Here is a 26,840-nt window from a genome sequence, read left to right as displayed (position 1 = left end):
CGGATTCTACAGGTGCACGGTAGAGAGCATTCTGACTGGTTGCATTCTGACTTGAACGTCCAGGAGCAGAAAAGACTACAAAAAGTTGTGACCACTGCCCAGTCCATCACCGGCTTTGCCCTCTCCACCGTCGAAGGGATCTATCGTAGTTGCTGCCTCAAAAAGGCAGCCCAAATCATCAAAGACCCACACCATCCTGGCCACACACTCATTTCACCATTGCTATCGGGAAGAAGGTTCAGGAGCCTGAAAACTGTAACGTCCAGGTTCAGGAACAGCTTCTTCCTTACAGCCATTAGGCTATTAAACAGAACAACGAATAAGCTCTGAGCTCTGAACTGCAAAAGACAATATTATTATTGCACTATATTTGTTATTTATTGAACTTTTTTTTCCTCTTCCCCCGTTATGTACTATGCTTACATATTCACATATTCTGTTGTGCTGCAGCAAGTAAGAATTTCAATGTCCCATCCGGGACATATGACAATAAAACACTCTTGACTTGACTCTTGATTTATATACCGTGGACGTACACATAAATGAAACCCCAAAGTTGAAGGGGGAGATGTAACATTTGCATTTGTATTTAAAATGATCCTCTATAATCTTTGGTTCCAAACGCCTGACAAGTCGCTTTCCCGCGCGCTCTCTCCCCGCCAACGAGAGGGGAGGGGACCGGCCGGCAAGATGGGCCTCCGCCCACTCGGCGCGTCCTCCCACAGCGCGCTACCCGGTGAGACGCCGATTTGCAGACTCGCTACAAACGGGAAACGTTTTATCCGAGAGGAAACAAACAATTTAGTGGAGCGGACTTCAAGCGGTGGGATTTTATTTGTTTCATTTACTTTTCAGTTTAGAGAGTAATCCGCCCAGAGCGCTTGGCTGCAGAAAGAGCATTTTTTCCCGCTGGAGCGGCGTAGTTTACATTTCCAGCGACCTGCACACGGCGGGTGGGTGTTGCTTTCGCGTTAGTTTGAAATAAATGCGGCGGGTTCGTCAATAAATGCGGAGAATTCGTCAATAAATGGGTCCGTGGGAGGCGGGAGAAGTGGATTCAAGATGGCGGAGCGGCTGCCGGTGAAGCCGGGGGAAGGTGCTCGGCTGCGCCACCTGGGGGCCGGGTCTGGGACACGCTGGCACCAGGGTGGCAATGGTTCAATGCTACTACTGTATTGCCACGTGTACCTGTATACAATGAAACTCTATGTATTACATACAGTCAATACAGTGAAATCTGCCCCATGGCTCTATAGACCACCCAAAATATATAGTCATGTTGAATGTGATGGAAGCTGTTGTCTCACATCTTTGCTCTTATCACTTATGAAAGGACACAAAGGGCTGGAGTAACTGAGCAGGTCAGGCAACATAGACACAAAATGCTGGAGTAGCTCATCGGATAGGCAGCATCTCTGGATAGAAGGAATGTGTGACGTTTCTGGTCAAGATGCTGTATCTCTAAACAGTTCACTTTTTCCAGGATAGGCACAACATGCTGCAGTCTGAAGTCAGGTCTCGACCCGAAACGTCACCCATATCCAGAGATGCTGCCTACATTTTGTGCCTATATCTTCTAAACCAGGATCCGCAGTGACTTCCTGCACAGGTTAGGCAGCATCTCTGGAGAACATGGATAAGTAACAGTTCATCATTATATATATATCCATAGATATATACGCTGAGTTTCTCTAGCATTTTTGTCATTTAAACATCATAATCATACTTTATTAGCCAAGTGTTCTTTTGCAACATACAAGGAATTTCATTTTCCATATAGTCATACAGCCACGGGGAGAAGGCAGGAACGGGGTACTGATTGGGGATGATCAGCCATGATCCCATTGAATGGCGGTGCTGGCTTGCAGGGCCGAATGGCCTACTCCTGCACATATTGTCTATTATCTATACCAATAAAAAGCAACAGAACACAAAAAATACATTTTAACATAAACATCCACCACAGCGACTCCTCCACATTCCTCACTGTGATGGAAGGAGAAAAGAAGTTCAATCTCTTCCCTTCTTTGTTCTCCCGCGGTCGGGTGGCTCGAGCCTTACATTGAGGGAGGATTTTGGCTACCGTAGCTGGCGGTCGAGACATCCGCACTGGGGTGATCAAGCTCCCGCATGGGGGGGGGGGGGGAATCTCAGCTCCCCCACGTCGGGTGATCTGACCCTGGGTCGCAGCTGGTCAAAACCTTCTGCATCGTTTGGAACTTCCCGACATCAGTCTCTACTTGAGCTCCTCGATGGTGAAATCCGCAGGCCGTGGTTGGAGCGTCGATCCCAGGAAAGGGATCGCAGGCTCCGATGGTGTGTCCACGTCCCCATGGTGGAGCTCAAAGTCAGTCCCGAGCATGGCCTCCAGCTCCATGATGTTAGGCCGCAGAGCGACTGGAGATATGACCCGGAAAACAATCGCATCTCCGGCAAGGTAAGAGATTGAAAAAATGTTTCCGCCGACCCCCTCCCCACTCCCCACCTCCCACATAAAACCAGAGAACATTAACACAAACTTTTACAACACTAAAAATAACAAAAAAAGACAGGCAGACTGTTGGCGAGGCTGCAATCGTCAGTGTCCCTCGGTGGTAATGGTTCAAGACCCTTCTTCAGAAGGATTACACACAAGGATTACATGAGATTAGTTCAAATTGGCATTATGTTTGGCGCAGAAACTGGGCCAAAGGACCTGTTCTGTGCTTACATTGTTCTATACAATACACCAATAACTTTCATGGAGCTGATAACAGTGTTGTTGGTTCTCGAGTCCAGACATCCATAGGAATGTACCTTCTGTTTTTAAGACATGCTGCTTGGGCTGTGAGTCAGGTGGTTCGCCTCCAAACCAACAAGGGCTACGGCCGTCTGGGTCACATCCACAGCCCTGCCAAAGAACCGTGCTCCTACCTGGTTAACACGGATGGAGCCATTTACAGACGCAACCGTCAACATCTACCAGTGAAAGTCCACGCTGCGCCCGCAGCTAAAGCTCCGGGCCCGACTCCGGGAAAGGCCGCACCAACCCATGGTGTTAGGCGACATGGAAAAAGTCGCCTCTCGTGGAGGAGGCGACCGAAAGCGGTTCCCCCCTTTCCCCCCCTCACCACCCCCCATACAAGACACAAAGGGTGGTGGGTGTATGGAACAAGCTGCCAGACGAGGTAGTTGAGGCAGGGACTATCCCAACATTTAAGAAATAGTTAGACTGATACATGGATAGGACAGGTTTAGAGGGATATGGACCAAAAGCAGGTAGTGTAGCTGGGACATGTTGGCGGGTGTGGTCAACGCGCCGAAGGGCCTGTTTTCACACTGTATCACTCTATGACTACATTTTACCTCCACCATGCATGGATGCTTCAAAATCAAGTGGTCGAGTTATACTACCATATACTCAAGCATAGAAACATAGAAAATAGGTGCAAGAATAGGCCATTCGAGTCAGCACTGCCATTCAATATGATCATAGTTGTTTATCTAAAATAGGTACATTTCCTGTTTTTTCCCATATCCCTTGATTTCGCTAGCCCCAAGACCTAAATGTAACTCTTTCTCTTGAAAACATCCAAGCCTCCACTGCCTTCTGTGACAGAGAATTCCACAGATTCACAACTCTCTGCGTGAAGAAAGTTTGCCCTCATCTCAGTCCTAACTGGCCTACCCTTTATTTTTAACCTGTGACCCCTGATTCTGAACTCCCCCAACATCAGGAACATTTTTCCTGCAGTTACAGAAAGTGAAAATCTAACAGGCAAGCAGGATGCTTTCTCCAACCACCCCCATTTTAAGGATTTTATCTTCCACCATTTCTACCCAGTGCTTGGTACTTACTTCCAGCAGCCTCTGGTTATCCTCCAGGATGAACCGAGCCGCAGCCTGATCCATACCGGTCACCTGGGCGAATTCTGCACAGACTCTCACGGCAGCGGCACAATGCTTCTGACGCCTCTGACGTCCCGGGACTCTTGCACTGAGGCTGCTCCATAGCCGGAGCTGCAGCGAGCGACTCGCCAGCCCGGCAAACACTCGCCAGCTCGGCAAACACTCGCCAGCCCGGCAAACACGCACCAGCCCAGCAAACACTCGCCAGTCCCAGCTCCCCGTCCGCATCTGTCCCTGCCGCTGCTTCTGCTTCCATCCTTCTCTCAGCCCCGGCTCTCCAACACCCGCGGCCCATGCAGTTGATATGAGTTTTGAAATTTTCATTGATCACAGAATTTCTCACGACAGAGCGTGAGAAATTTGTGATCAGCGTGAGAATTTGGCGAAATGCGTGATTCTCACGCTCAATGCGTGAGAGTTGGCAGCCCTGCCCCATACCCCCCTTCCCCATCACCCCCTTTCCCCCACACCCCCTCCCCCATCACCCCACATCCCACCCCAACACCCACCCCTCCCCCACAACCCCCCCACACCGCACTCCCACAACGTTGGGGGAGACCAGGCTTCCCATGTGACTGGGACCCAACGGGTCGCACTTAGTCTAGTATTATTTAAAAATACAAAAATTGCAGATCTGGAGCATAGTATTGCTTTGTTCTTAAATTATGGGAGGAAATAAAGTTATTATATATACAAATTTCAAAATATGACCACATGGCTCACATTCCACTCTGCAGCCACTCAATGAGAATAGAGATAAGGGATGTTCCCGGGCGTCTGGAACTCCAATACTGATACCAGCAAGCTGTAAGAAGAATAGGCCTGTTCTTACCTTTGCAGCTGTTCTGTTCCCAGACTAATAGTTTATACTTTGTTTCTTCCCCAATGTAACTGAGGGGATCCATTGTGTTTAACTGAAGCCTCTTTGTTATTAACCATGTGCTTATGGCTGTTTTAGGAGTATAAAGATGTGTGTAAATCCTCTGTATCGCCAGTCTGAACAGCGCCAGCCTTTGGTGTGGACTCTCTGTGCACATCACTGGCTGTTATTTCTATTTCACCTTGGTGACCTAGTAAAGGCTATTCACAGAGATTTTTTACTTTGATTTATTCTACTCATCAAGTCTCACCACCTTTAACACATCCATGAGCTAAAAAGATTACAAAAAGTTGTGACCACTGCCCTTTCCATCACCGGCTTTGACCTCCCCACCGTCAAAGGGATCTATCGTAGTCGCTGCCTCAAAAAGGCAGCCAAAATCATCAAGGACCCACACCATCCTGGCCACACACTTATCTCACCACTGCCATCAGGAAGAAGGTACAGGAGCCTGAAGACTGTAACACCCAGGTTCAGGAACAGCTCCTTCCCCACAGCCATCAGGCTATTAAACACAACGAATAAGCTATGAGCTCTGAACTGCAAAAGACTATATTATTATTTGTTATTTGCACTACATTTGTTATTGATTGAACGGTTTCTTTTTTTTCCTGTTATATACAATGTTTACATATTCACATATTCTGTTGTGCTGCAGCAAGTAAGAATTTCATTGTCCCATCCGGGGCATATGACAATAAAACACTCTTGATTCTTGGGTAGACCAAAATGCTGAAGAAACTCAGCGGGTGAGGCAGCATCTATGGAGCAAAGGAAATAGGCAATGTTTCGGGTCACGCTCTTTATCAGTGGGTTTATAGTGGATATCGGTCAGTAGTCTATCACCTGCGATGGAGATAATAAGGTCAAGAAATGGTAGGGAAATGTCGGAAATGGTCCAGGTGTATTTGAGTGCCAGATGAAAGTTAGTGATGAAATGGATGAAGTCAGTGAGTTGTGTGTGGGTGCACGAGGTAGCACCAATGCAGTTGTCGATGTAGCGGAGGTAGAGTTCAGGGATATGGCCACGGTACGTCTTGAACAAGGATTGTTTGATGTATCCTACAAAGAGGCAGCCAAAGCTAGGGTTCATGCACGTGCCCATAGCGACACCTTGTATTTGGAGGAAATGGGAGGAGTCAAACAAAAAGTTATTATGGGTAAGGACCAGCTCCGCTAGGCGGAGGAGAGTATCAGTAGATGGGGATTGGTTGGTTCTCCGGTCGAGGAGAAAACGGGGGGCTTTTAGACCCTCCTGGTGGGAGGTGGAAGTGTAGAGTGACTGGACATCCATGGTGAAGATGAGGGAATGGGGGCCTAGAAAACGGAAGTCCTGGAATCGACGAAGAGCATGTGAGGTGTCTTGAACATAGGTAGGGAGGGATTTAACCACGGGGGATAGGATGGAGTCGAGGTATGTGGAAATAAGTTTGGTAGGACATGAACAGGCAGAAACAATGGGTCTGCCAGGACAGTCAGGTTTGTGGAATTTTGGGGAGAAGGTAAAATCGGGCCGGGCCGGGCTGGGGAACGATGAGGTTGGAGGCTTGGGAGGGCAGGGAGCCAGAGTTGATGAAGTCAGTGATGGTGCTAGAGATAGTGGCCTGGTGCTCGTCTGTGGGGTCATGGTTCAAGGATAAGTAGGAAGAGGTGTTTGAGAGTTGCCGCATGGCGTCAGTCTTGTAGAGATCAGAGCGCCAGACTACCATGGCACCTCCCTTGTCGGCGAGTTTGATCATCCATTCTGGGTTGTTGCAGAGTGAGTGGAGGGCTGTACGTTCAGGGGGGGAGAGGTTAGAGTGAGACAGGGGAGTGGAGAAGTTGAGGCGGTTGATGTCCCGCCGGCTGTTTAAAATAAAAAGGTCTAAAGCTGGAAGATGGCCATGAGGGGCAGTCCAAGAGGAGGGTGTCCATTGGAGACGGGAGAAGGAGTCATCAATGGGGGGCAAGGACACCTTCCCATGGAAGAACGCCTTGATGCGGAGGCGACGGAAGAAGAGCTCCACATCGTGGCGGGTGCGGAACTCATTGAGGTGTGGACGGAGGGGGACAAAGGTGAGGTCTCGGCTGAGAACAAACCATTCGGTATCAGATAGGGGGAGGTCAGTGGGGATGGTGAACACATGGCAAGGATGGGGGTTGTGGCAGGAGGAAGGCAGGTGAGTGGACTGAGGCCCACTCACCTGACTCTTGACTCTATCTGCATCAATATAAATCTATGTTTCTGAGCAATACTACCAAGAATATAGGTCAATCGATTTCACAAGACTATTATTCATGCTCATGTAAACATTACATCTAGAACTGTCAAATTGCTAAAGAATAATAATTCAGCTAAAGTATGCATGATTCTTAATAATAATCTTCAAATGCATTTCATATTTTATTGGGAAATGCAAATAAACAGCAGCTATTTCTCTATCCAAGCAAAAGGTGCTGGATTAACACATTTTCTATGTTCATTATTCCACGTGGAGAAACATGTACCAAAGGTTAAGTCATTATAAATGATCAATACCATCCAATACTTTAAAATAGATTTTAATAAATAGGTAGGATGTGTAGGAAAGAACTGCAGATGCTGGTTTAAATCGAAGGGAGACACAAAATGCTGGAGTAACTGCAGCATTTTGAATAAATAGGATTGGTTGAATTCATCTGCAGAAAGGAATGTTTTTTTCAGATGCTTTCGTAATATCTTAGGTGAAACATTATTCCCCATTGCTATGAAAGCTTAAGTTGGATTTAATCCCATCCAATTTTGACCAAATCATTTGTCCTTCTGGCCAATTTTCTCGCACCATAATTATTCTATAGCCACGTGTGCAATGTGCGGTAGCAACTTGCCAAGGATATTTTGGCGCCACTAATTCAGGACTTCCACTAAATAGAGGAATAATGTCAGCAGATGCAAAAGACCGTCTTCATCTCCAAATTCCCCATGAAGGTGCATGTCATCCCGTCTTGTAAATGGACCGTCATTCCTTCAGACATTCATTGTTGCTGCAACAATGTTCTGGAACACCCTACCAACGGTAACATTGGAACACTTCCACCACTTGAGTTGCAGTAGACCAGTGTGGCATTTTTTCAGGGCAACAAGGGATCAACAAGAAACGCAGCAGTGCTGGCATCACTTCAATTTTATAAATTGATTTAATAAAAAATTAAGACAACTTCTGTAAATTCAAAAGGAAATAGTTAAGACTGGAATTCATAACCTGGCCCGTTACAGAAATCTAAGAGTCTAAACTAGTACAAATGGCAACAGTCATTTCCAACTTTACATTCAAAATGGAAACATGGTTGGTTGGGCATGACAGAGGTAGAGTAGAGACTTTATACATGTAATTAGTGGGAAGACACAGTGCTCCAGAGGGAGGTTATTTCCAGTTATCACCCTTCACTGCTATTCCATATCTCTTGCTAGTCAACTTATAAACAGCACATAGTTAGAGTCCGAGATCCATTTGCCTGAAGTGCAGACTTCCTTAAATAAGGCATTGAGTTACAGTATGTGTAGGAAGGAACTGCAGATACCGAAGATAGACACAAAATGCTGCTGGAGTAACTCAGCGGGCCAGGCAGCATCTCTGGCGAGATCCTTCTCTCCACGGATACTGCCTGCCCCGCTGAGTTACTCCAGCATTTTGTGTCTATCTTGAGTTTTAGTATGTTCACTTGAAATTCAAAGTCACAAGTGAAGTCTATTTCTGCCAATGCAGGGCAGCTTAATGTCAAAACTGAAACTGAATGTTAGCAGTCATCATCTATCCACTCACGCATAGTCCCCAACTGCGCAGGCGCGGCTAGAGAGGGAGGGGGGGGGTGGAGGAGGGGGGAAAGGGAGTGGGTGAGGGGGCAGAGAAGGAGGGGGAGGGGGTAGAGAGGGAGGGGGGATGTAGGATGCTTTTTTGAGGCAGCAGGGGGAGAGGATGCGGGGTGTGGGTATAACCCGGGGGGGGGGGAGAGTGTAAATAACCCGGGGGGGAGGGGGAGAACAGGACTGAATAAACCGGAGGGGGGGGGGGGGGGTGCGTGGGGTGTGAAGAACCCGGGGGGGGTGAATAACCCGGGTGGGGGGGGGAGGGTGCATGGGGTGTGAATAACACGGGGGGAGGTAGGAGTGTGAATAACCCGCCGCAGTCTCCAGTCCTGGCCCGACTTCGTCTCTGGGTTAATCCTTCCATCAGCGGCATCTTTTTCAGCAGGGTGAGAATAACCCGGGGGGGGGGGGTCTCGGATTCTTCTCTGTCAGTTCGGCCGCCGCAGTCTCCAGTCCATACCCTGACTTCATCTCCGGGCAGGCCCCGACTCCATCTTTGTTCCATCAGCGGCGTATTTTTCGGCGGTACGGGTGGTGTGAATAACCCGGGGGGGGGGATTGTGAGTAACCCAGGGGGGGAAGGGGAATAAGCTGGAGGGGAGGCGGGGGAGTGTGAATAAGGCGGGGGGGGGGGGGGGGGGGGGGGGGGTGGGAGGGGTGTGTGTGTGTGAATAACCCGGGGGGATGGAAGATTGTGAATAACCCAGGGGGGGAGGGGTTGAGGGGGTGACATCACTCGAAGCACGTGGAAGATTCGGTGTGTGAGACGGCTCCGAGCTGAGCCATTGTGACGTCATCAGTGAAAGCTGGTCGTTTTAAATTCAAAATCCTTTGATGTTTTTAAACTTACTTTTAATCAGTAATAAGGAGAAATAAAGCAAAACATTTTCAGATAAAGTGATCTCGGCCTAGAAGGGAAATATGTGAATCAGAAAAATGGTAAAATGTTATTGTTACTGCTTAGTGCTTTTGCGAGTATGCAAAGACAACCACATATACACACGTACAAGATCAGACTTTTAATATATGACTAGACCAAGTGCAGACCCGTTGGTTCTGCTCCGTCAATGCACCCGTTCCCTACCCGTAGTTCCCATGGGAGTCGTGATCCTCCAACTCAAGCCGTTTCCGAACGTAAGTGAAGCTGATCACTGCTAGCCGAGCCATTGTGACGTCATCAGTTGAAGCTGGTTGTTTGAAATTCAAAGTATTTTGATTTTTTTAAACTTTAATCAGTAACAAGTCGTGAAATAAAGCATAAAATGTTCTGTGAAGGTGTCTGCCTAGAGGGAAAAAGTGCAAATCAGAATATGTAAACATCTTGTGAAAGCTGGCAATTTTAAACCTTTAATCGCAAATAACATGAAATATATGATAAAATCTTCAGTGAAGCTGATCACTGCTAGCCGAGCCATTGTGATGTAATCTGTGAAAGCTGGTTGTTTTAAATTCAAAGTCTTTTGGTGTTTTTAAACTTCTTACTTACTTTTAATCAGTAATGTCAAGAAATAAAACATAAAATGTTCAGTGAAGGTGACTCTGCCTCGATGGCAAAAATGTCAATTAGAATATGTAAAAATGTAATCGTTACCACGTAGTGTTTTTGCGAAGATGTAAAGACAACCACATATACACACACATATACACACGTACAAGATCATACTTTTAATAAGTATATGATATGATAGATATATGATACTGGGTCCCTGTCACACAGGAGGCCTGGTCCCCCAAGGCAACCCGTTGCCCAACGCAATATTTCACCACTCACCCGTTCCCCCATATTCCAGTACTCACCCATAGCCCCCAACTGTGCAGGATGTATCCCCAGCACTGCCTCCCCCTCCTCTTGCTTCGAGGACTTTGCATGCAACTTTGTTGCAAGCTGGGCCAGCAAGGATTTAGCTGTTAAATTCTTCTTGAATTTTTAAACTTAAAGATTATGAATAACTTGTGAAATATAACATAAATCTGAACGAAACTTCATGGGAACGACGGCAGGACAAAGAAGAGTAAGGTGGTGCAAACATTTTTGTGCCACCGTGTACCGTTTTGGCGTAGGTCCCAAATCACATACACATAGATAGATAGCAACAAGACGAGACTTTTAGTAATATTCTAGACCAAGTGGGACCCGTTGGGTCCCATCCCCTCAAAGCGGGGTTGCGGGGGGGGGGGGGGGGGGGCGGCGGCGTCACACACACTAACTACCCACACACAAACTACCACACACACACACTAACCACCCCCCTTGATATTATATTAATATTATTCATTGGCTCCTTTTACCCCATTGCCGCCCTATCCACTGACCCGTAGCCCCCAACTCACAGGCGCAGCTATGGAGGGAGAGGGGGTAGAGAGTGAGGGCAGAGAGAAGGGGGGAAGAGACAGAAAGAGAGGGGCAGAGACAGAGGGAGACAGGGGTAGAGAGCGGGGACAGAGAGGGAGGGGGAGAGGAGGGAGAGGGGTGGGGAGAAGGAGGGAGAGAGAGAGGAGGGGGAGGCATGGAGGAGAGGGGGAGGGAGAGCGAGGGGGGGAAGATAGTAGGGGGAGAGAGAGTAGAGGGGAGAGAGGGAGAAGGGAGAGGGGGGTAAAGGGGGGGGAGCGGAACAGCAGTTAAAATCGCACGTAAAAAAACGCAGTCTTTGAAATTAAATGTTATCTTTAAGAGTTAGTACACTGTTTTAAAGAACAATAAATTCAACTTTAATGTATTAAAATTTTCGAAGTTAAACCAAAACAATGAAGTTCAATCGGACTCTTATCTTTAAAGATTTGGATGTCAGCATGAAGCTTCGTTCACAAAGTGAGAATGACTGTTGGTGAAGGATTTGAAGAATGTTCTCGAAATTCTAGCTCTCCCATTGTCACGTCATCAGCGAAAGGCACTCGAGAGAGGGTAAGGGGGCAAGAGCTCTTGGGAGTTCTCGGGAAACCCGAGCTGAGGTGCGAGCGTATGCTGACCAAAGCTCTCGTGAGTTCGACAGGGCGACTTTTGAACAACGGGGGAAGAAGGGAGAGGTGGGAGTTGACATCAGTCGCCGCACGAACAGACGGCAGGCAGATCCATTATCACGTCATCAGCGGGAAAAAACCCAAAAAAAACCAGACGTTTTGAATTCAAAGTTGGATTGGATTTGTGAACATTTTTATTAGTAACTCAAGAAATAAAGTAGGAAATTTTCAGAAAAGGTGATTTTTGACTCCAGGGGGGAAATCTCTACCGGAATATGTAAATGTTTTCCCGTTCGCGCGTCTTTTTTTCGAGTAGATGTGATCACACACAAACAAATAAATACACTCACACATCCACATCCTAGATCAGAGTTTTATAGTTATAAGGATAAGGATAGAAAATAGATAGACAGATATTTAGGGGAGAATTTTAACATCGTAAAAAATAAACAAACTGAAGGTTAACGGAATTTTATACGTTAAATCGAGGTTTGACTGAGATGTTAGTGTAAATACACAGTGTATCCAACAACAAAACAAAAACCTTTTAAATGTACCTTGGTGTATGTGACAATAAACTAAACTAAATCAGCATTACTGCACTGAAGCTGTCATTTCCAAAAATTTAATTTTTCAAATATAATTAAAATATACTTTATCTTAGTTCAGACAGTTAATATGTAAAACGCTTTACACATTACAAAATTAGCAAGTGGTAAAATAGACTAATATGCCAGTAAAATATTCAATAAGTTTTCTGTTAGCAGTAAAACACAATAATATTATCCTTTTTAGTTCACTTACTTTATCTTTTAATTGATCCCGCTCAGATTTGCAGGTGTCTAACTGCCGCGACATGCCTTCGAGCTGCTGGGATCGTTTGTCTTCCTCTCTCTTTCTATGCTACAAGCAGCACATTCCTTCTTGGAATTCACCAATGCCTGGTTCTGTTGCTTTAACAATTCCACATCCTTCAGTGCAAGTTCGTATTGGACTGTCTTTTGATCATTGCTCAAGTTGTTGAAATCTTTCACATGCTCGGTCTCATCCCCCATGATGAACTCATACTGGGTCCACTGGTGGCAGAGCACATTTTTAACGTGATTACCAGGTATTTCAAGAAGCTTTTTTGACGTTTTCAGTTTCTTTTCTAACAATTCATTTTTTGCTTTCAAGCTGTTCCTCTGTTCGGTCATGGATTTCAGCAAATTTTGCAGGCATTTTATCTTTTCGTTACTTTCATCTACACTTTCTGACGAGCACGGAAGCGAGATATTATGGGGCGGGTGAATTTGTACTCTCTCTTCAGTAGCACTTCCAGAGAATCTCTGATCTCGACATGCAGTTCCCTCTCCCCTGATAGAGACTTTCAAGTTCAGTGGTTGCTCAGCTGAAGATATTTCTTCACAATTCCTGGGCAAATCATTACCATTGCAGTTGTTAATGACAAAGCATGACCTGTCCACACTCCCTCCGTCCTCTTTTTTAACCTTTGACAAGTCACAATTTTCTTCATGCTTTGGTGTACATTTCTCTTCAAGAAGAATTATGTCATCTTCAAAACTGACGTTTCTGGCTGCATCGCCATTCTTAGACATGTCGTGTGAACTTCCATCATTTAGTTTTTGTTTTTTTGGATTTGGAGTTACATCGTTACAGTCAAGTTTTCGTTTAATACTAGAAAAAAAAATTAACAACATAATTGCAGGACTATACTACCCACTTAATACGGCAAAGTGGAACACAATTGTTGGATGTAAACAATTAAGCCTCTTAAAGCAAGTAAATTCCCATTTAATTCTCATTTTTAAATACTTAAGGGCCTGTCCCACTGTACGAGGTAATTCAAGAGTTCTCCCGAGTTTTCCCCTGATTCGAACTCGGAGAATGTCCGTAGCGAATGTCTTGTAGCGACTCGTAATGCTAACAGTAGGTACTCGGGAAATCCGGTAAACTCGTGAAGTTTTTTCAACACTGTTAAAAAAATTCACGAGTAAAAAAATACTTGTGATGAAAAAAATTGTTACTTTTTACTCGTACGAGCCGCTACGAGACATCCACGAACTCCTACGTACCCGCTATTGACATTCTCCGAGTTCAAATCAGGGTGAAACTCAGGAGAGCTCTTGAATTACCTCGTACAGTGGGACAGGCCCCTTAAGCACTCACTTTTAATTGTGTAAAAATATATAATCTTGGTTTGTACCATATCCTCAAATTGCACAATATTCTAACTTTTCTTTTTTCCTTGAAGTGCTTACGGGCTGCTTCATCATTAATTTTCATATTTCTGCTGAATAACTGGTATTAATTAGGAGCCCTCAATCAAATTCAATGATTTTCCCAGCCTATCATCAAATAGACCAGACCTGGCCTTTACAAGTGTCTGAATAACATGTCAAAGCAAAAAACTAGTCTTAGAGCCAATACCACCCTCACAACACAGACCAATCATCATTGGCATTACTGCTGTTGTGGTACCTCAGAGAGATCCTCTAAGATTCCTCCCTCATGCCTCTTTAGTCGCATGTGCTCAGTTGCAATACTGACACATCCGATTTCCTCTTCTCCCTCTCAAATAGAAGCGTAAAACTTATTATGTAGTGGTCGCTACCTCCTGATAGTTCCTTTACCTTGAGTTCCCTTATCAAATTTGGTTCATTACACAAAACTAAATCCAGAATTGCCCTTTCCCTGATGGGCTCCATTACAAGCTGCTCGAGGAATCCATCTCAGAGGCACTACAAATTCCCTTTCTCGGGGTCCAGTACCAACCTGATTTTCCCAGTCTATCTGCATATTGAAATCTCCCATGACCACTGGAGCATTGCCTTTTTCATATGCCAATTTTATTTCTTGATATGTTGCACCTTATTTCCTGGCTATTGTTTGGGGGCCTGTAAATAACTCCCATTAGACTCCATCCACAATGATTCGACATCTTCTGATCCTACGTCACTCCTAGCTGACTAAATTTCATTCTTAACCATTAGAGCTACCCCACCTCCTCTGCACACATTTCTGTCTCTCTGATTGGACGTATAACACTGAATAATCAGCTCCCAACTCCGATCCTCTTGCAGCCACGTCTCCGTAATGCCTACAACATCATGTAGGGGGCGCCCCTCTGTGTGCAGCCATGTCAGCAGCGCGTCAGTTTTTCCAGCTTTTTTTTATTTTTTAGTATGTTTTAAAGTATGTATTTAATGTTTCTTCGTGTGTTTTGTGTGGGGGGTGGTGTGGGGGGGTAAGGGGGAAACCGCTTCGGTCGCCTCCTCCATGGAGAGGCGACTTTTTCCAGGTCGCCTCCCCCGTGGCCTAACATCAAGGATCGACGCGGCCTTTCCCGGAGACGTGCCCGGGGCTTCAGCGGCGGGCGCTGCGTGGACTCTCGATGTGGAGCGGGTGAGCCCTCGCTGGAGGGGAGCGCTCCGTTTCGCTGGCCCGGGGCTGCCGGCAGCCTGAAGTCGCAGCCTGAAGCCGCGGTCTGCAGAGCTCCAGCTGGTGCGGCGTCTACAGCCCGGGATCCCTCGTGGGGGACCCGGGGGGAGAAGAAGCCATCACTGCCAGCCCGCGGCCGACTTCTACCGTGGGTGCGGCATGGACTTACCATCACCCCTGGAGGGGAGCTTCGACCGCCGGCCCTGCAGACTACGGTGCTTCTGGCCGCGGCGGGGACTTTAAATCTCGATCGCCGGTCTGCGGCCTACAACAATCTAAAGCCGCGGTCTCCGGTGAGGAAGAGCCGATCCTGGACTGACTGGACTCTGGTCCTGTACACGGGGGGGAAATGGAGGAGGACTGGCCAAATTTTTGTGCCTTCCACCACAGTGATGAATGCTGTGGTGGATGTTTGTGTTACAGTTTTATTATGTGTTCTTTATTATTGTACTGCTGCTGACAACCCAAATTTCCACCAACCCTGGTTGTGTGGCAATAAATTATATCTATCTATCTATCATACCTGCCAATTTCCAACTGTGCTACAAGCTCATCCACTTTGTTCCTTATGCTATGCTCATTCAAATATAATGACGTCTATATTTTTCGCTTCACTTATCCATAAACAGTCTGAAGAAGGGTCTTGATCCGAAAATGTCACCCATTCATGCTCTCCAGAGTTGCTGCCTGACCCCCTGAGTTACTCCAGCTTTTGGTGTCTATCTTCAAATATAATAAATTTAATTCGGTGTTGACCACCCCTCGTCCCACAAACATCCAGATTTTACTGAACCTTATTCTCTTCTCCCTTTTTAAACTTTCTGTCCTGTTATTTCGGGAGACTGACGTGACCTTTCCTGCACTCTCTTTCCCGTTAACTCCACGCATACATTTCCATGTTTTTGACTCCCTCCATTATTTAGTTTAAACCCACCCGTGCAGCGGGTGAGAGGGGAATGATTTAATAGGAACCTGAGTGGCAACATTTTCACGCTGTGGGTGAAATGTACGTGGAACAAGCTGCCGGAGGAAGTAGTTGAGGCAGGTACAACATCTAAAAGACACTTGAACATGTACATGGATAAGAAAGGTTGAGACGGATAAGGACCTAATGAGATGCTTAGATAGGCATCTTGGTTGATAAGGACGAGAAAGTATTGTTTCCATTTTGTATGACTCTGTTCGCATTAATAAGGGGAGTTAAATGTGACTGGACCAGAAAAATGCCATTGAAAACAGTACTTGGGTTTTACTCTACAGCTATGAAATGTCCTATGATATGAACAGCATTCAAAATGTGACTAACCTTTCACCATCAGTTGATATTTGTGGAGATGACAGTGATTTGACATCCATAATTTTAAGACTACTTAAAGGAGAGTCAGAGGTACGAGATGAAGTGCCTTCCAGATCAGATCCCACACTCATTTCTCCACTAACCACACAGATTATGATCTTTGGTATACTCGAAGATACTTCAGCAATTTCCGGAAAATCCTTTTGCCCTGGCAATTGAACCTAAAAGTTGTGCAATAGAAAGACAAATATATTATGAGACCAGTATCAACCAAGTATTTGACATCAGAACAGAACTGCTGCCTTAACATCTATTAAATAAAATAATAGACATTACTTTTATATCAATTCTACCATTAAAGAGAAAAGAGTTCAAATTTAACCACATCTGAAATTGGCAGAAGTCTTCAAATCCAGTCTCAGTGTAATGACAGGCCAAGTGAAACAGGATGCCACAATGTTGGAAGGCAGTGTTCAATCCTTTGCATATGATTGTTAACAGGTCGATATGATAACTATTGTAATAAGTCCCATGTTAATTAACAACATACAAATAGATCAACTGACCCCCCAAAAAACAGTACAACTGTTTTCTCCATGAGCTATCTTTTACAAGTCAAGGATTCTAATAGTTTTCTCAGGCAGGTTTATTGGTTCAAGAGCAAGACTAGAGCATACAAGGTCCATTCAATGCTGAACTGAGAATCTGCTATACCAATAAGAAAGATCTGCAGATGCTAGGTTACCAAAGAAATGCACAAAATGCAGATCATTCATATTTAGTATGGCATTGCAACTGGCCATTCACACCATGCAAGCTCTTTACCGAGTAGAAACAAGGAACTGCAAATGCTACCAAAAATGATAAAGCACCCGCAGGCACACGATAAACCACTCATACGCAATCACGTACAATGAAGTGTAGTACACAACGGAGCAGAATTTCAGCCATTTTAGGAAGCAACACCCGCCGTTATGCCCAATTATGATAAAGCGCCGTACGATGCTTTATCATCTTTGGTTATGCCTCTCGCAGTGTAATCAGTGTTGTGGTGAAACAGTATGTGTGATGATACCATAAAAATGCAGAATGTAGCTCATCTATCAATTCACATATTTTCGTTATTTTTCTTTTAAAATGTTTTCCCCCTGCTTAATCTCTCTGATTTTATTCTATTTTACAGTTTCTGCCCGTTCCCCTCCATCCTTCTTCCCCAGCCCCCTCTTTAGTGCAGTGTATGAGAGGCAAGATAGAGATAAATAGATCTCAAAGTTCCTTCTCCTGGATTAGAAGCAACATTGATTTAAAGCAACACTCTATATCTCTTTATCTTAGTTCTCACGTGATGTACATAAACCATAAAGGCGATTCAAACTTTATGGTTTATGTTTATGGTTAATAATATGTATTTTGAAATTATTAAACAAGCTCTGTGCTTTCAGTGATGATTTTGATATTCTGATGGTACTGAATCTATTCATAATAAAGAGTTGGCGTAAAATATTACATTAGTGCAATGAATCAATATCTGGTCAATGATGCATTATAACAATATCTAAAATCAGTCTTTTGTCATGTCTACATCAAGTTCTTGACCCAGATATTTTATCGGATGTATTGTAACAACATGTGTACTTTACTTATGTCCCACTTTTTGAACTTTCTTACACTTCCTTTTAACGGTCATGTCCTTCAGTTCTCTATTCTTAAATTTGAGCCCATAATGTATGTGAACACTCACAAAGATTGAGACAATTCTAGCCATGATTCCTTCGCTGCACAAGTTCTTGTCCTTGTATTCTTGTGTGTTGTGTTTTGCTTGGTTTAGCAAATAGGAAATGTTGTTCCTGGTCATTTTGACATTGTCAAATTCTGTGCGAAACACTTTCTCACACACTTCACAGAACGCTAGAAAGTATTCAGAAGGCACCATCAAGGAACCAAAGTCAAGACACATCATGTGTCATATGCTTTATGATGGATGAATATGAGGGCAGGATCATCTAATGGTGCATCAGGTCATAGAACATCTCTGCATGTGTGGTATTTTGAGGACAGTTCATGCGAAGTGCTGATTCTGCAACAAATGTGACCTGCGATGTAAGCCAGTGTATTCTCTTCAGGGAGATCAAGTGAAATGCTGCAGACTGCATTGTTCTGTTTTGTCTTATTGGCATGGGAGATAGATGGAGATGGTTTATTTACTCTGTTCTTTGTCAGTATTTGCAATGTTAAGATAAATTGGTCAGAGTCGGGGGAACAGTTTGCACTCACGGCTGGCTTTATCAGCTCAGCTACCTTACCCATTCGAAAAGCACATCAAAACACCTTCGCTGGTGGATTGTCTCTCAATTTGCATTTTCGCCAAATAGTAGGGAACAAATTCTCAACAATATCCTGATTAAGCCGAGATGTGAACAGAAAACAAATGTCTGTGCTTTCCATCATGTGCTGCCACAGCTGTGAAATTGCAAGCCACCATCCCTTGACAATTTTTTGATCCAAGCACTTTCAAGCTTTGGAGTACAGGCAAGCATGAATCGACGAATGACGTATGCGCAGAATTTTCTGAAATAGGTCTCCTCAACTTCTTGGGGTCCTTGAAAAACCTGCTGTTAAATGAATCAAACAGTCCATCAATCATTTCAATGAACTCCACCCTATGTACAGCCTCCCCAGGCAACTTTCCAAGAGCTGAATATGTGCAGATGCCCGCTGCTACCAAATGGCTGAGCACCTGTGCTGCCTTGTTAACTCATTTTAGAGAAGCTGTTTAGAACAAAGTGACCTTTGGTCAGTTTATGGGCTTTTCTAATGGGCAACTGCGAATCATGTTCATAAAAGTTGTGAATATGTGCCCATCTGATATGTTTCTTACTGCCATCCTCTCCCTTGACTTCAAATACATACCTTTCCAGATTTGACCTAGTGTTTTTTTAACAAATGTGGTGGGTCATGCATACAATAGATCTTGGCTTCCCCGTGGACGAAGAAAGGATAATCTTCTGGCACACCCAAGTGGGTGTGGAGTCGAACATTGCTTGAGCCTTGGTCACAAACCACGGCCTTTGGCTGCAGTCCAGTGTCCTTCACCTTTTGTAAGCATCCCTTTAGTCATGGTTCCAGTTTGTCAGCCGTTGTGGTGTCTCGCGACAGAAAGTAACCTTAAGATTATTTCCATTTCCCCATCAAGCCGCTAACCATGAAAACGAGAGCATGGTTGGCAAGCCGTGGCGTCTTCCCTATGGATCCAAAGTCTCAAAACCCTCTACTGAACCTTCTGTAATATTGTATGAGAGGCCTGCACACATACTTATTTCATCAAAGGAGACTACACAGAACTTATCCCTCTCTGTCATTCCTGCTACCCTGCCTTTCAACACTTCAAAGACCTTAAGGGGAAACCCAGGGCCCACTTCGATATTACTCAACCAACTACACAGTGATGTAATTGATGAAAGTGTGAAAATGCGCTAGCAGAACCGGTATGCACGGGGACTCTGGTGGTAGCGAGACAAGGCAACTACCTTGTCTGAATAACTCCATCATCTTGCTCTTGCTCTTCTACGTCCTGACGCATTCCGCAATTGTGACGCAAAGAAAGACAGTGCTGGTCCTTGTAAAAGTTCACCTGCTCCTCTGATCAAGTCACTAATTGTTTCACTTTCTTTAGTTACCTTTTCCATTGATCGTTCCATCTGTTGTACTTTTTTTTTGAGGCGAAAAGTACGCTGTCTTTCCCTCTTCAGAGCTCTGGTGAAATTTACACTTGGTGTGACTTGAGGATCATCTATACCACGAATTTGGTCTGCACTTAAGCAGTAAGAATGTTCGGTCTTTATGCTGTGTGACACTGCCAAGACTTAAAGAAATGAGAAAGGGGAAAAAAAATGAGAAGTATACAAATGAAAATTGAGCATATACATGTAAATAAATCAGCATTTACTACTAATTATCATTTAAAATAGATGTGATGCACCAATTTCAGTCTACCACAAGAAAATCATAATCTTGATTTTTTGAAGTCCCATTAAATCATTTAAATGTTATCTAAATTATGCTTGAGGAAGTTTTAAATGGATGTTCTTACTTGAATTAAATACAAGTACACATTCTATAAGCCTCCAATGTGTAGCCTTATGTGTGATTATAGCTTTGTGAACATTTCACAGATGAAAATAGAAGCACCATACATGCCATTACATATTGTACCATTCGGACCGGAGCTCCGGAGTGTTGGGCCTTTGCTCCAACATCGTGGAGCTCTGGTGCGGAGAGCTTCCAACATTGTTGGGCGGCGCTGAACAACATCGTGGAGTCCTGGGGCGCCTTGCAGAGGGCCGCCAGCAGCAGTCTCCACCCGGCGCGGCCAGCGGACTTTGGGAGCCGCCGACTCTGGTAGGAGGGGGCCGACTCTGTGTCCACGCCGCTGAGGACGTCCCACAGCCCCGACGTCGGACTTGTATCATCCCGGCGAGCGGTCCTGGATATCGGGCCGCCCGTAGCTGCAACTGCGGAGGGCTTGGGGAGGCCCTGACCACGAGGAACAGTGGAGGAAGAGACTGACTTTGGTGCCTTCCCACACAGTGAGAAACTTTGATTCTGCTGTGTGGGGATGTTTTATGTCAAATTCTATAGTGTGTTGTGTTCTTTATTTTTAATTTTATTGTATGGCTGTATGGGAATTTCATTTCACTGTGCCATCTGGCACATGTGACAATTAAATGTATCTTGAATCTTGAATCTTGATTACCAATTCTATCAGTTAGGATACAAATTTGTAATTTAGCCAAAGTGAGAAAATAATTGTTATTTTGAAAAGGAAAAATGTATTTGCAAATAGGCCTACCTCTTTGCTGCTTTGAAGGCTTTGGTGAAGGGAGGTTCTCATTCTTCCTCTTGAGTAACCTGCGTTGGGTAGACAGACGTTTCGGCGGATTAGGGATGTCAAAGAGCGTTGGAACTGCATTCCAATTTAGCCTGTTCTTGGTCTGCTTGTTGGAAAACTGCTCAAGTTCGAAGTGTTCAGCACAAAGACGGCAGTTGTTTGACAAGTACTCCGTTGTTCGGTGTCGGAGATCTACTCGACGAGTGTTCTGGACCCACTGTCGACATCTGAAATTAGAGAATATATCATAAAGGATTAACTTATAAGAACAAATTTGATTATAACTACATACGTGCAGAATGGATGATATATCACTTAAATGCAATTGTTTTCAGGGGTGGGGCGAGACATGTATATTGAAGATGCATTTTTCCTCTAATATGTCAATTTACCTTAAATGTAGAAGAGCTTATTAAAATCTTCTTGCACTACCATGCATGCCTTACAACAAGCATAAAACCAAAAATGTGCAGCAGTACAAAAACTGATAACTTTATTATTGTAGGAAGACAAAAAAGCTGGAGAAACTCAGCGGGTTTACTTGAATTAAATACATGGTGAGGCAGCAACTATAGAGCGATGGAATAGGCGACCCTTTTTCAGACTGATGTTGGGGGGGGGGGGCGGGAAAAGGAAAGGAAGAGGCGGTGACAGTAGGCTGTGGGAGAGCTGGGAAGGGGAGGGGAAGGAAGGAGAAAGCAAGTACCAAAGATCATTTAGCAAGCAAGATAGTGCACTCGACGAAAAAGACGTAGTAGGGTCATGGACAGGTTCATGACTAATCTTCGGCCCCATTTCCGTAACCGGCTTCCATCTCCGCAATCTTTGTCCACCATAGCGGAGCAAAGATACTAGTGCGGAGACGGAAGCCATTTACAGAAACATCCTCGTAAAAATCAAAGATCTTTGGTAAAAATCTTCTCCTCATTTTCTCTCAGCCTCTCTGCCCCGTTAAAGAGACTCACTGACGGGGGGGGGGGGGGGGGGTACAGGGCGGGCATGAGATCCGAAGCTGAGAACAGACGTCCCTTCGGTTTCTTCCCCCATCATGCTCGCTGTCCAGCTCCCAAATTCCGGACCGGTCTGCTCTTTTTGCAGAAAAAATATTTTGCAGAACAACTAATTTTGAAAAGGGACAGTGGAGACAGAAAGAGGGAAGCATGATTTGGAAAGGTCTCCCCTTTTACACTGCCGTGTGGGCACAGCCTCTTTGCCCTCAGTACCCCCTCCACCCTTGCACAGTCCGATCCCAATCCCGGAGCTTTGAATCCAAAACATTAAAAATGAATATTAACAGAATTATAATTTATTAACATATTAATCATTAACAAATAGTAACAGAATTATGAATCATGAATCCAACACTATATCACACACACAAACGCTGATTACACTGCGAGAGGGATATACAAAGTCGGGTTACTGAAATGGCCGCCGAAAAGGCTGACATCCGCTCAGTTGTGTACCACACGTCAGCCCATTGGTTTTAGCAGGAGTGCACTATCTTGCTTGCTATAGGATCTTTGGCAAGTACTACCTGAAATTGGAGAAGTCAATGTTCATACCACTTGGGTGTAAACTACGCAAGCGAAATATGAGGTGCTGTTCCTCCAATTTGCGGTGGGACTCACTCTGACAATGGCGGCCCAGAACAAAAAGGTCGGATTCGGAATGGGAGGGGGAGTTCAAGTGTTGAGCCACCGAGAGATCAAGCCGATTATTGCGAATTGAGCGGAGGTGTTGGGCGAAGCGATCGCCAAGCCTGCGCTTGTCTATTGCATCCGAAATATGTCTACTTTATTATTATGGCAAGTCTAGACTGTAGATCTACTAAAAAAATTCTAATATCTTGCTCATCTACCGATAAACCTAGTTTCCCCATGATCGTTGATGGATAACACAAAATAATATTTTCACTACAGAATATTGATAGAAAGTAATAATTGTTTCTCACCTTTCGTTGTTCTTGGGGAACCTGAAGAAAGACAGGTCGGGTCTTTTACATTGGCGATTTGAGCAATTTATAGCAGAACAGCAAGCTACGCTTGTAGATGAGCATGTGGAGGCCATGGCCGTTATCGCAAAGACAGTTCCTAAGATGGTGCTAAAAATTACCCATGACGTACTACGACGGTTTCCGCCGAGAGGACCATCTTGCTCTTGCTCTATGATCTTTGGTTCCAACCAGTGAGAAAGTGCAGAGAAGATTTACGAGGATGTTGCCAGGACTCGACTATCTGAGCTATAGGGAGAGATCGGGCAGGCAAAATAATATGTTTACTACACAACAGAAAGTAATAATGTTATCCTCACCTTTCCTTTTGAATGGGGAACCTGAAGAAAGACAGGTCGGGTCGCCTACATTGGCGATTCGAGCAATTTATAGCAGAACAGTAAGCTACACTTGTAGATGTGGACGCCATGACGGAAGGCGATTCCCAAGATGGCGCAAAAAAATTACCCATAACCTACTTCGGCTTTTTCGCCGAGTGGACCATCTTGCCCTCGCTCTCGTACCTTTGCTCCGCGATAGGACCTTTGGTTCCAACCGCCTGCAACAACAAGTCACTTTCCGGCGCGCGCGCGATCCCCGCCAACGAAAGAGGTGTGGGCCGGCCGGCAAGATGGGCCTCCGCCCGCTCGGCGCGGTCCTCCCACAGCGCGCAACCCGGCGAGTAACCGAACCGCAGGCGGTGCCCGACCGCGCAGCGCGGCACAGACCCGCTAAAGACGGGGAAAGTTTTATCCTAGCGGAAACAAACAATTTAGTGGAGCGGACTACAAGCGGTAGGATTTTATTTGTCTCATTTACCTTTTGGTTTAGAGGGTAATCAGCCCAGAGCGCTTGGCTGCAGGAAGAGGTTTTTTTTTCCCGCTGGAGCGGCGTCGTTTACATTTCCCGCGACCTGCACACGGCGGGTGGATGTTGCTTTCGCGTTAGTTTGAAATAAATGCGGCGGGTTCGTCAATAAATGCGGAGAATTCGTCAATAAATGGGTCCGTGGGAGGCGGGAGAACGGGATTCAAGATGGCGGAGCGGCTGCCGGTGGAGCCGGGGGAAGGTGCTCGGCTGCGCCACCTGGGGGCCGGGTCTGGGACACGCTGGCACTAGGGTGGCAATGGTTCAATGCTACTACTGTATTGCCACGTGTGCCTGTATACAGTGAAACTCTTATGTATTACATACAGTCAGTCCAGTGAAAACATACTATACATCAGCACAACCACACAGAAGCACAGATAAAGTGTCAGAGGTTATGGGGAGAAGGCAGGAGGATAGGGTTAGGAGGGAGAGATAGATCTGCCATGATCGAATGGCAGAGTAGACTTGATGGGCCGAATGGACTATTCTGCCCTATGGCTCAAAAGACCACCCAAAATATGCACTCCTGTTGGATGTGGTGGAAGTTGCTGTCTCACGTCTTTGCTCCTATCACATGAAAGGACACAAAGGGTTGGAGTAACTCAGCAGGTCAGGCAACATAGACACAAAATGCTGGAGTAGCTCAGCGGGATAGGCAGCATCTCTGGATATAAATGATTGGGTGACGTTTAGCGTCAAGATGCTGTATCTCTAAACAGTTAACTTTTTCCAGGATAGACACAACATGCTGGAGTCTGTAGTCGGGTCTCAACCCAAAACGTCATCCATTTCTTCTATCAAAACGTCACCCATATCCAGAGATGCTGCCTCCATATTGTGTCTACATCTTCTAAACCAAGATCTGCAGTGCCTTCCTGCACGTTAGGCAGCATCTTTGGAGAACATGGATAAGTGGCATTTCATCATCATATCTTAATCATACTTTATAAGCCAAGTATTTTTTGCAACATACGAGGAATTTCATTTGCCAGTCATACCAATAAAGAGCAACAGAACACACAAAATAAAATTTAACATAAACATCCTCCACATTCCTCACTGTGATGGAAGGCAAAAAAAAGTTCATTCTCTTCCCTTCTTTGTTCTCCCGCGGTCGGGGGGGGTTTAGAGCCTTGCGTTGACGGGACGATCTTGGGTCCCGGAGTCGGCGGTCGACACCACCGCATCTGGGCAATCAAGCTCCTGCAGCGGGGGGGGTGGGATTCTCAGCTCCCCCGCATCGGGCGATTTGACCCTGGTCGGGGCTGGTCGAAACCTTCTGCATTGTTAGGAGCTTCCCGACATCGGTCTCTACCCAAGACTGCGAGCTCCTCAATGGTAAAATCTGCAGGCCGCGGTTGGAGCGTCGATCCCTGTCATGGGATCGCAGGCTCCGATGGCGAGTCCACGTCCCCACTGTGGAGCTCAAAGTCAGTCCCGAGCATAGCCTCCAGCTCCATGATGTTAGGCCGCAGAGCTACCGGAGATACGCCCCGGAAAAAAATTGCATCTCCGGCAAGGGATTGAAAAAATGTTTCCCCCAACCCCCTCCCCCCACATAAAACAAACCAGAGAACATTAACACAAACGTTTAAAATACTAAAAATAACAACAAAAGACAGACAGACTGTTGGCAAGGCTGCCATCGTCGGGCCCTTGGTGGTAAAGGGTCAAGACCTCTCTTGAGAAGGATTACACACAAGGATTACATGAGATCAGTTCAAATTGGCATCATGTTTGGCGCAGAAGCTGGGCCAAAGGACCTGTTCTGTGCTTACATTGTTCTATGCAATACACCAGTAGCTTTCAATAGACAATAGGTGCAGGAGTAGGCCATTCGGCCCTTTGAGCCAGCACCGCCATTCAATGTGATCATGGCTGATCATCCCCAATCAGGAGCCCGTTCCTGCTTTCTCCCCATATCCCCTGACTCCGCTATTTTGTAAGAGCCTATCTAGCTCTCTCTTGAAAGCATCCAGAGAACCTGCCTCCACCGCCCTCTGAGGCAGAGAATTCCACAGACTCACCACTCAGAGAAAAAGTGTTTCCTCATCTCCGTTGTAAATAGCTTACTCCTTATTCTTAAACTGTGGCCCCTGGTTCTGGACTCCCTCAACATAGGAAACAAGTTTTCTCCCTCTAGCTTTTGTGATTTTTCCTGTAACCACTTCCCCTTCTACTCCATCTTTATGGAGCTGATAAGTGTTGGTTCTCGAGTCCAGACATCGACAGGTATGTACCTTCTGTTTTTAAGACATCCTGCTTGGGCTGTGAGTCGCTGTGCTGGGAAGCCCAGCCTTCCACAGGGCAGGCTGAGGTAAGAGGTGTGACGGGGGGCTCAGGATTCTCCACGATTAGCAAAGAGTGGATAGATACAAAATGCTGGCGTAACTCAGCGGGACAGGCAGCATCACTGGAGAGGAAGAATGGGTTACGTTTCGGGTCGAGACCATCTATAGACCACCCAGAACATACACTCCTATTGCATGTGATGGAATCTGCTGTCTCACACATTTGTTTGCCTTCACAAGCTCACAAGACATAGAAATGCAGCAAACAAAAAACTGATCTTGTTTCAGAATTTGCTTCAGATGCCAGCATTTGCAGTTTATTGTAGGGTGGCGCAGTGGTAAAGTTGCTCCTTTTCAGTGCCAGAGATCTGGATTCAATCCTGACCAGTGCTTGCCTGTATGGAGATTGTACATTCTCCCCATGACCTGTGTGCGTTTTCTCCGGGAGCTCCATTTTCCTCCCACACTCCAAAAATGTACAGGTTTGTAGGTTAATTGGCTTGGTAAA

At 45.5% G+C, this 26,840-nt stretch overlaps 1 protein-coding gene across 1 annotated transcript in view; it reads right to left on the bottom strand.

Annotated features, from left to right (window-relative positions):
• Nucleotides 1-26,840, bottom strand: part of morc3 (MORC family CW-type zinc finger 3) — a 109,707-nt gene that overhangs the window by 21,913 nt on the left and 60,954 nt on the right. The window contains exons 19-24 of the mRNA XM_033033492.1: nt 23,651-23,925; nt 23,133-23,381; nt 21,140-21,405; nt 19,968-20,152; nt 16,300-16,511; nt 12,400-13,229 (exon numbers count right to left, since the gene is read on the bottom strand). Coding sequence (XP_032889383.1) covers nt 12,400-13,229; nt 16,300-16,511; nt 19,968-20,152; nt 21,140-21,405; nt 23,133-23,381; nt 23,651-23,925 — 2,017 coding nt within the window. The remainder of the gene's footprint in view (nt 1-12,399; nt 13,230-16,299; nt 16,512-19,967; nt 20,153-21,139; nt 21,406-23,132; nt 23,382-23,650; nt 23,926-26,840) is intronic.

The sequence above is a fragment of the Amblyraja radiata genome, chromosome 14 (genome assembly GCF_010909765.2).
Source record: "Amblyraja radiata isolate CabotCenter1 chromosome 14, sAmbRad1.1.pri, whole genome shotgun sequence".
Taxonomy (NCBI): Eukaryota; Metazoa; Chordata; class Chondrichthyes; order Rajiformes; family Rajidae; genus Amblyraja; species Amblyraja radiata.
The sequence above is the reverse complement of the archived record's forward strand: the minus strand, read 5'-3'. Positions and strand labels throughout refer to the sequence as shown.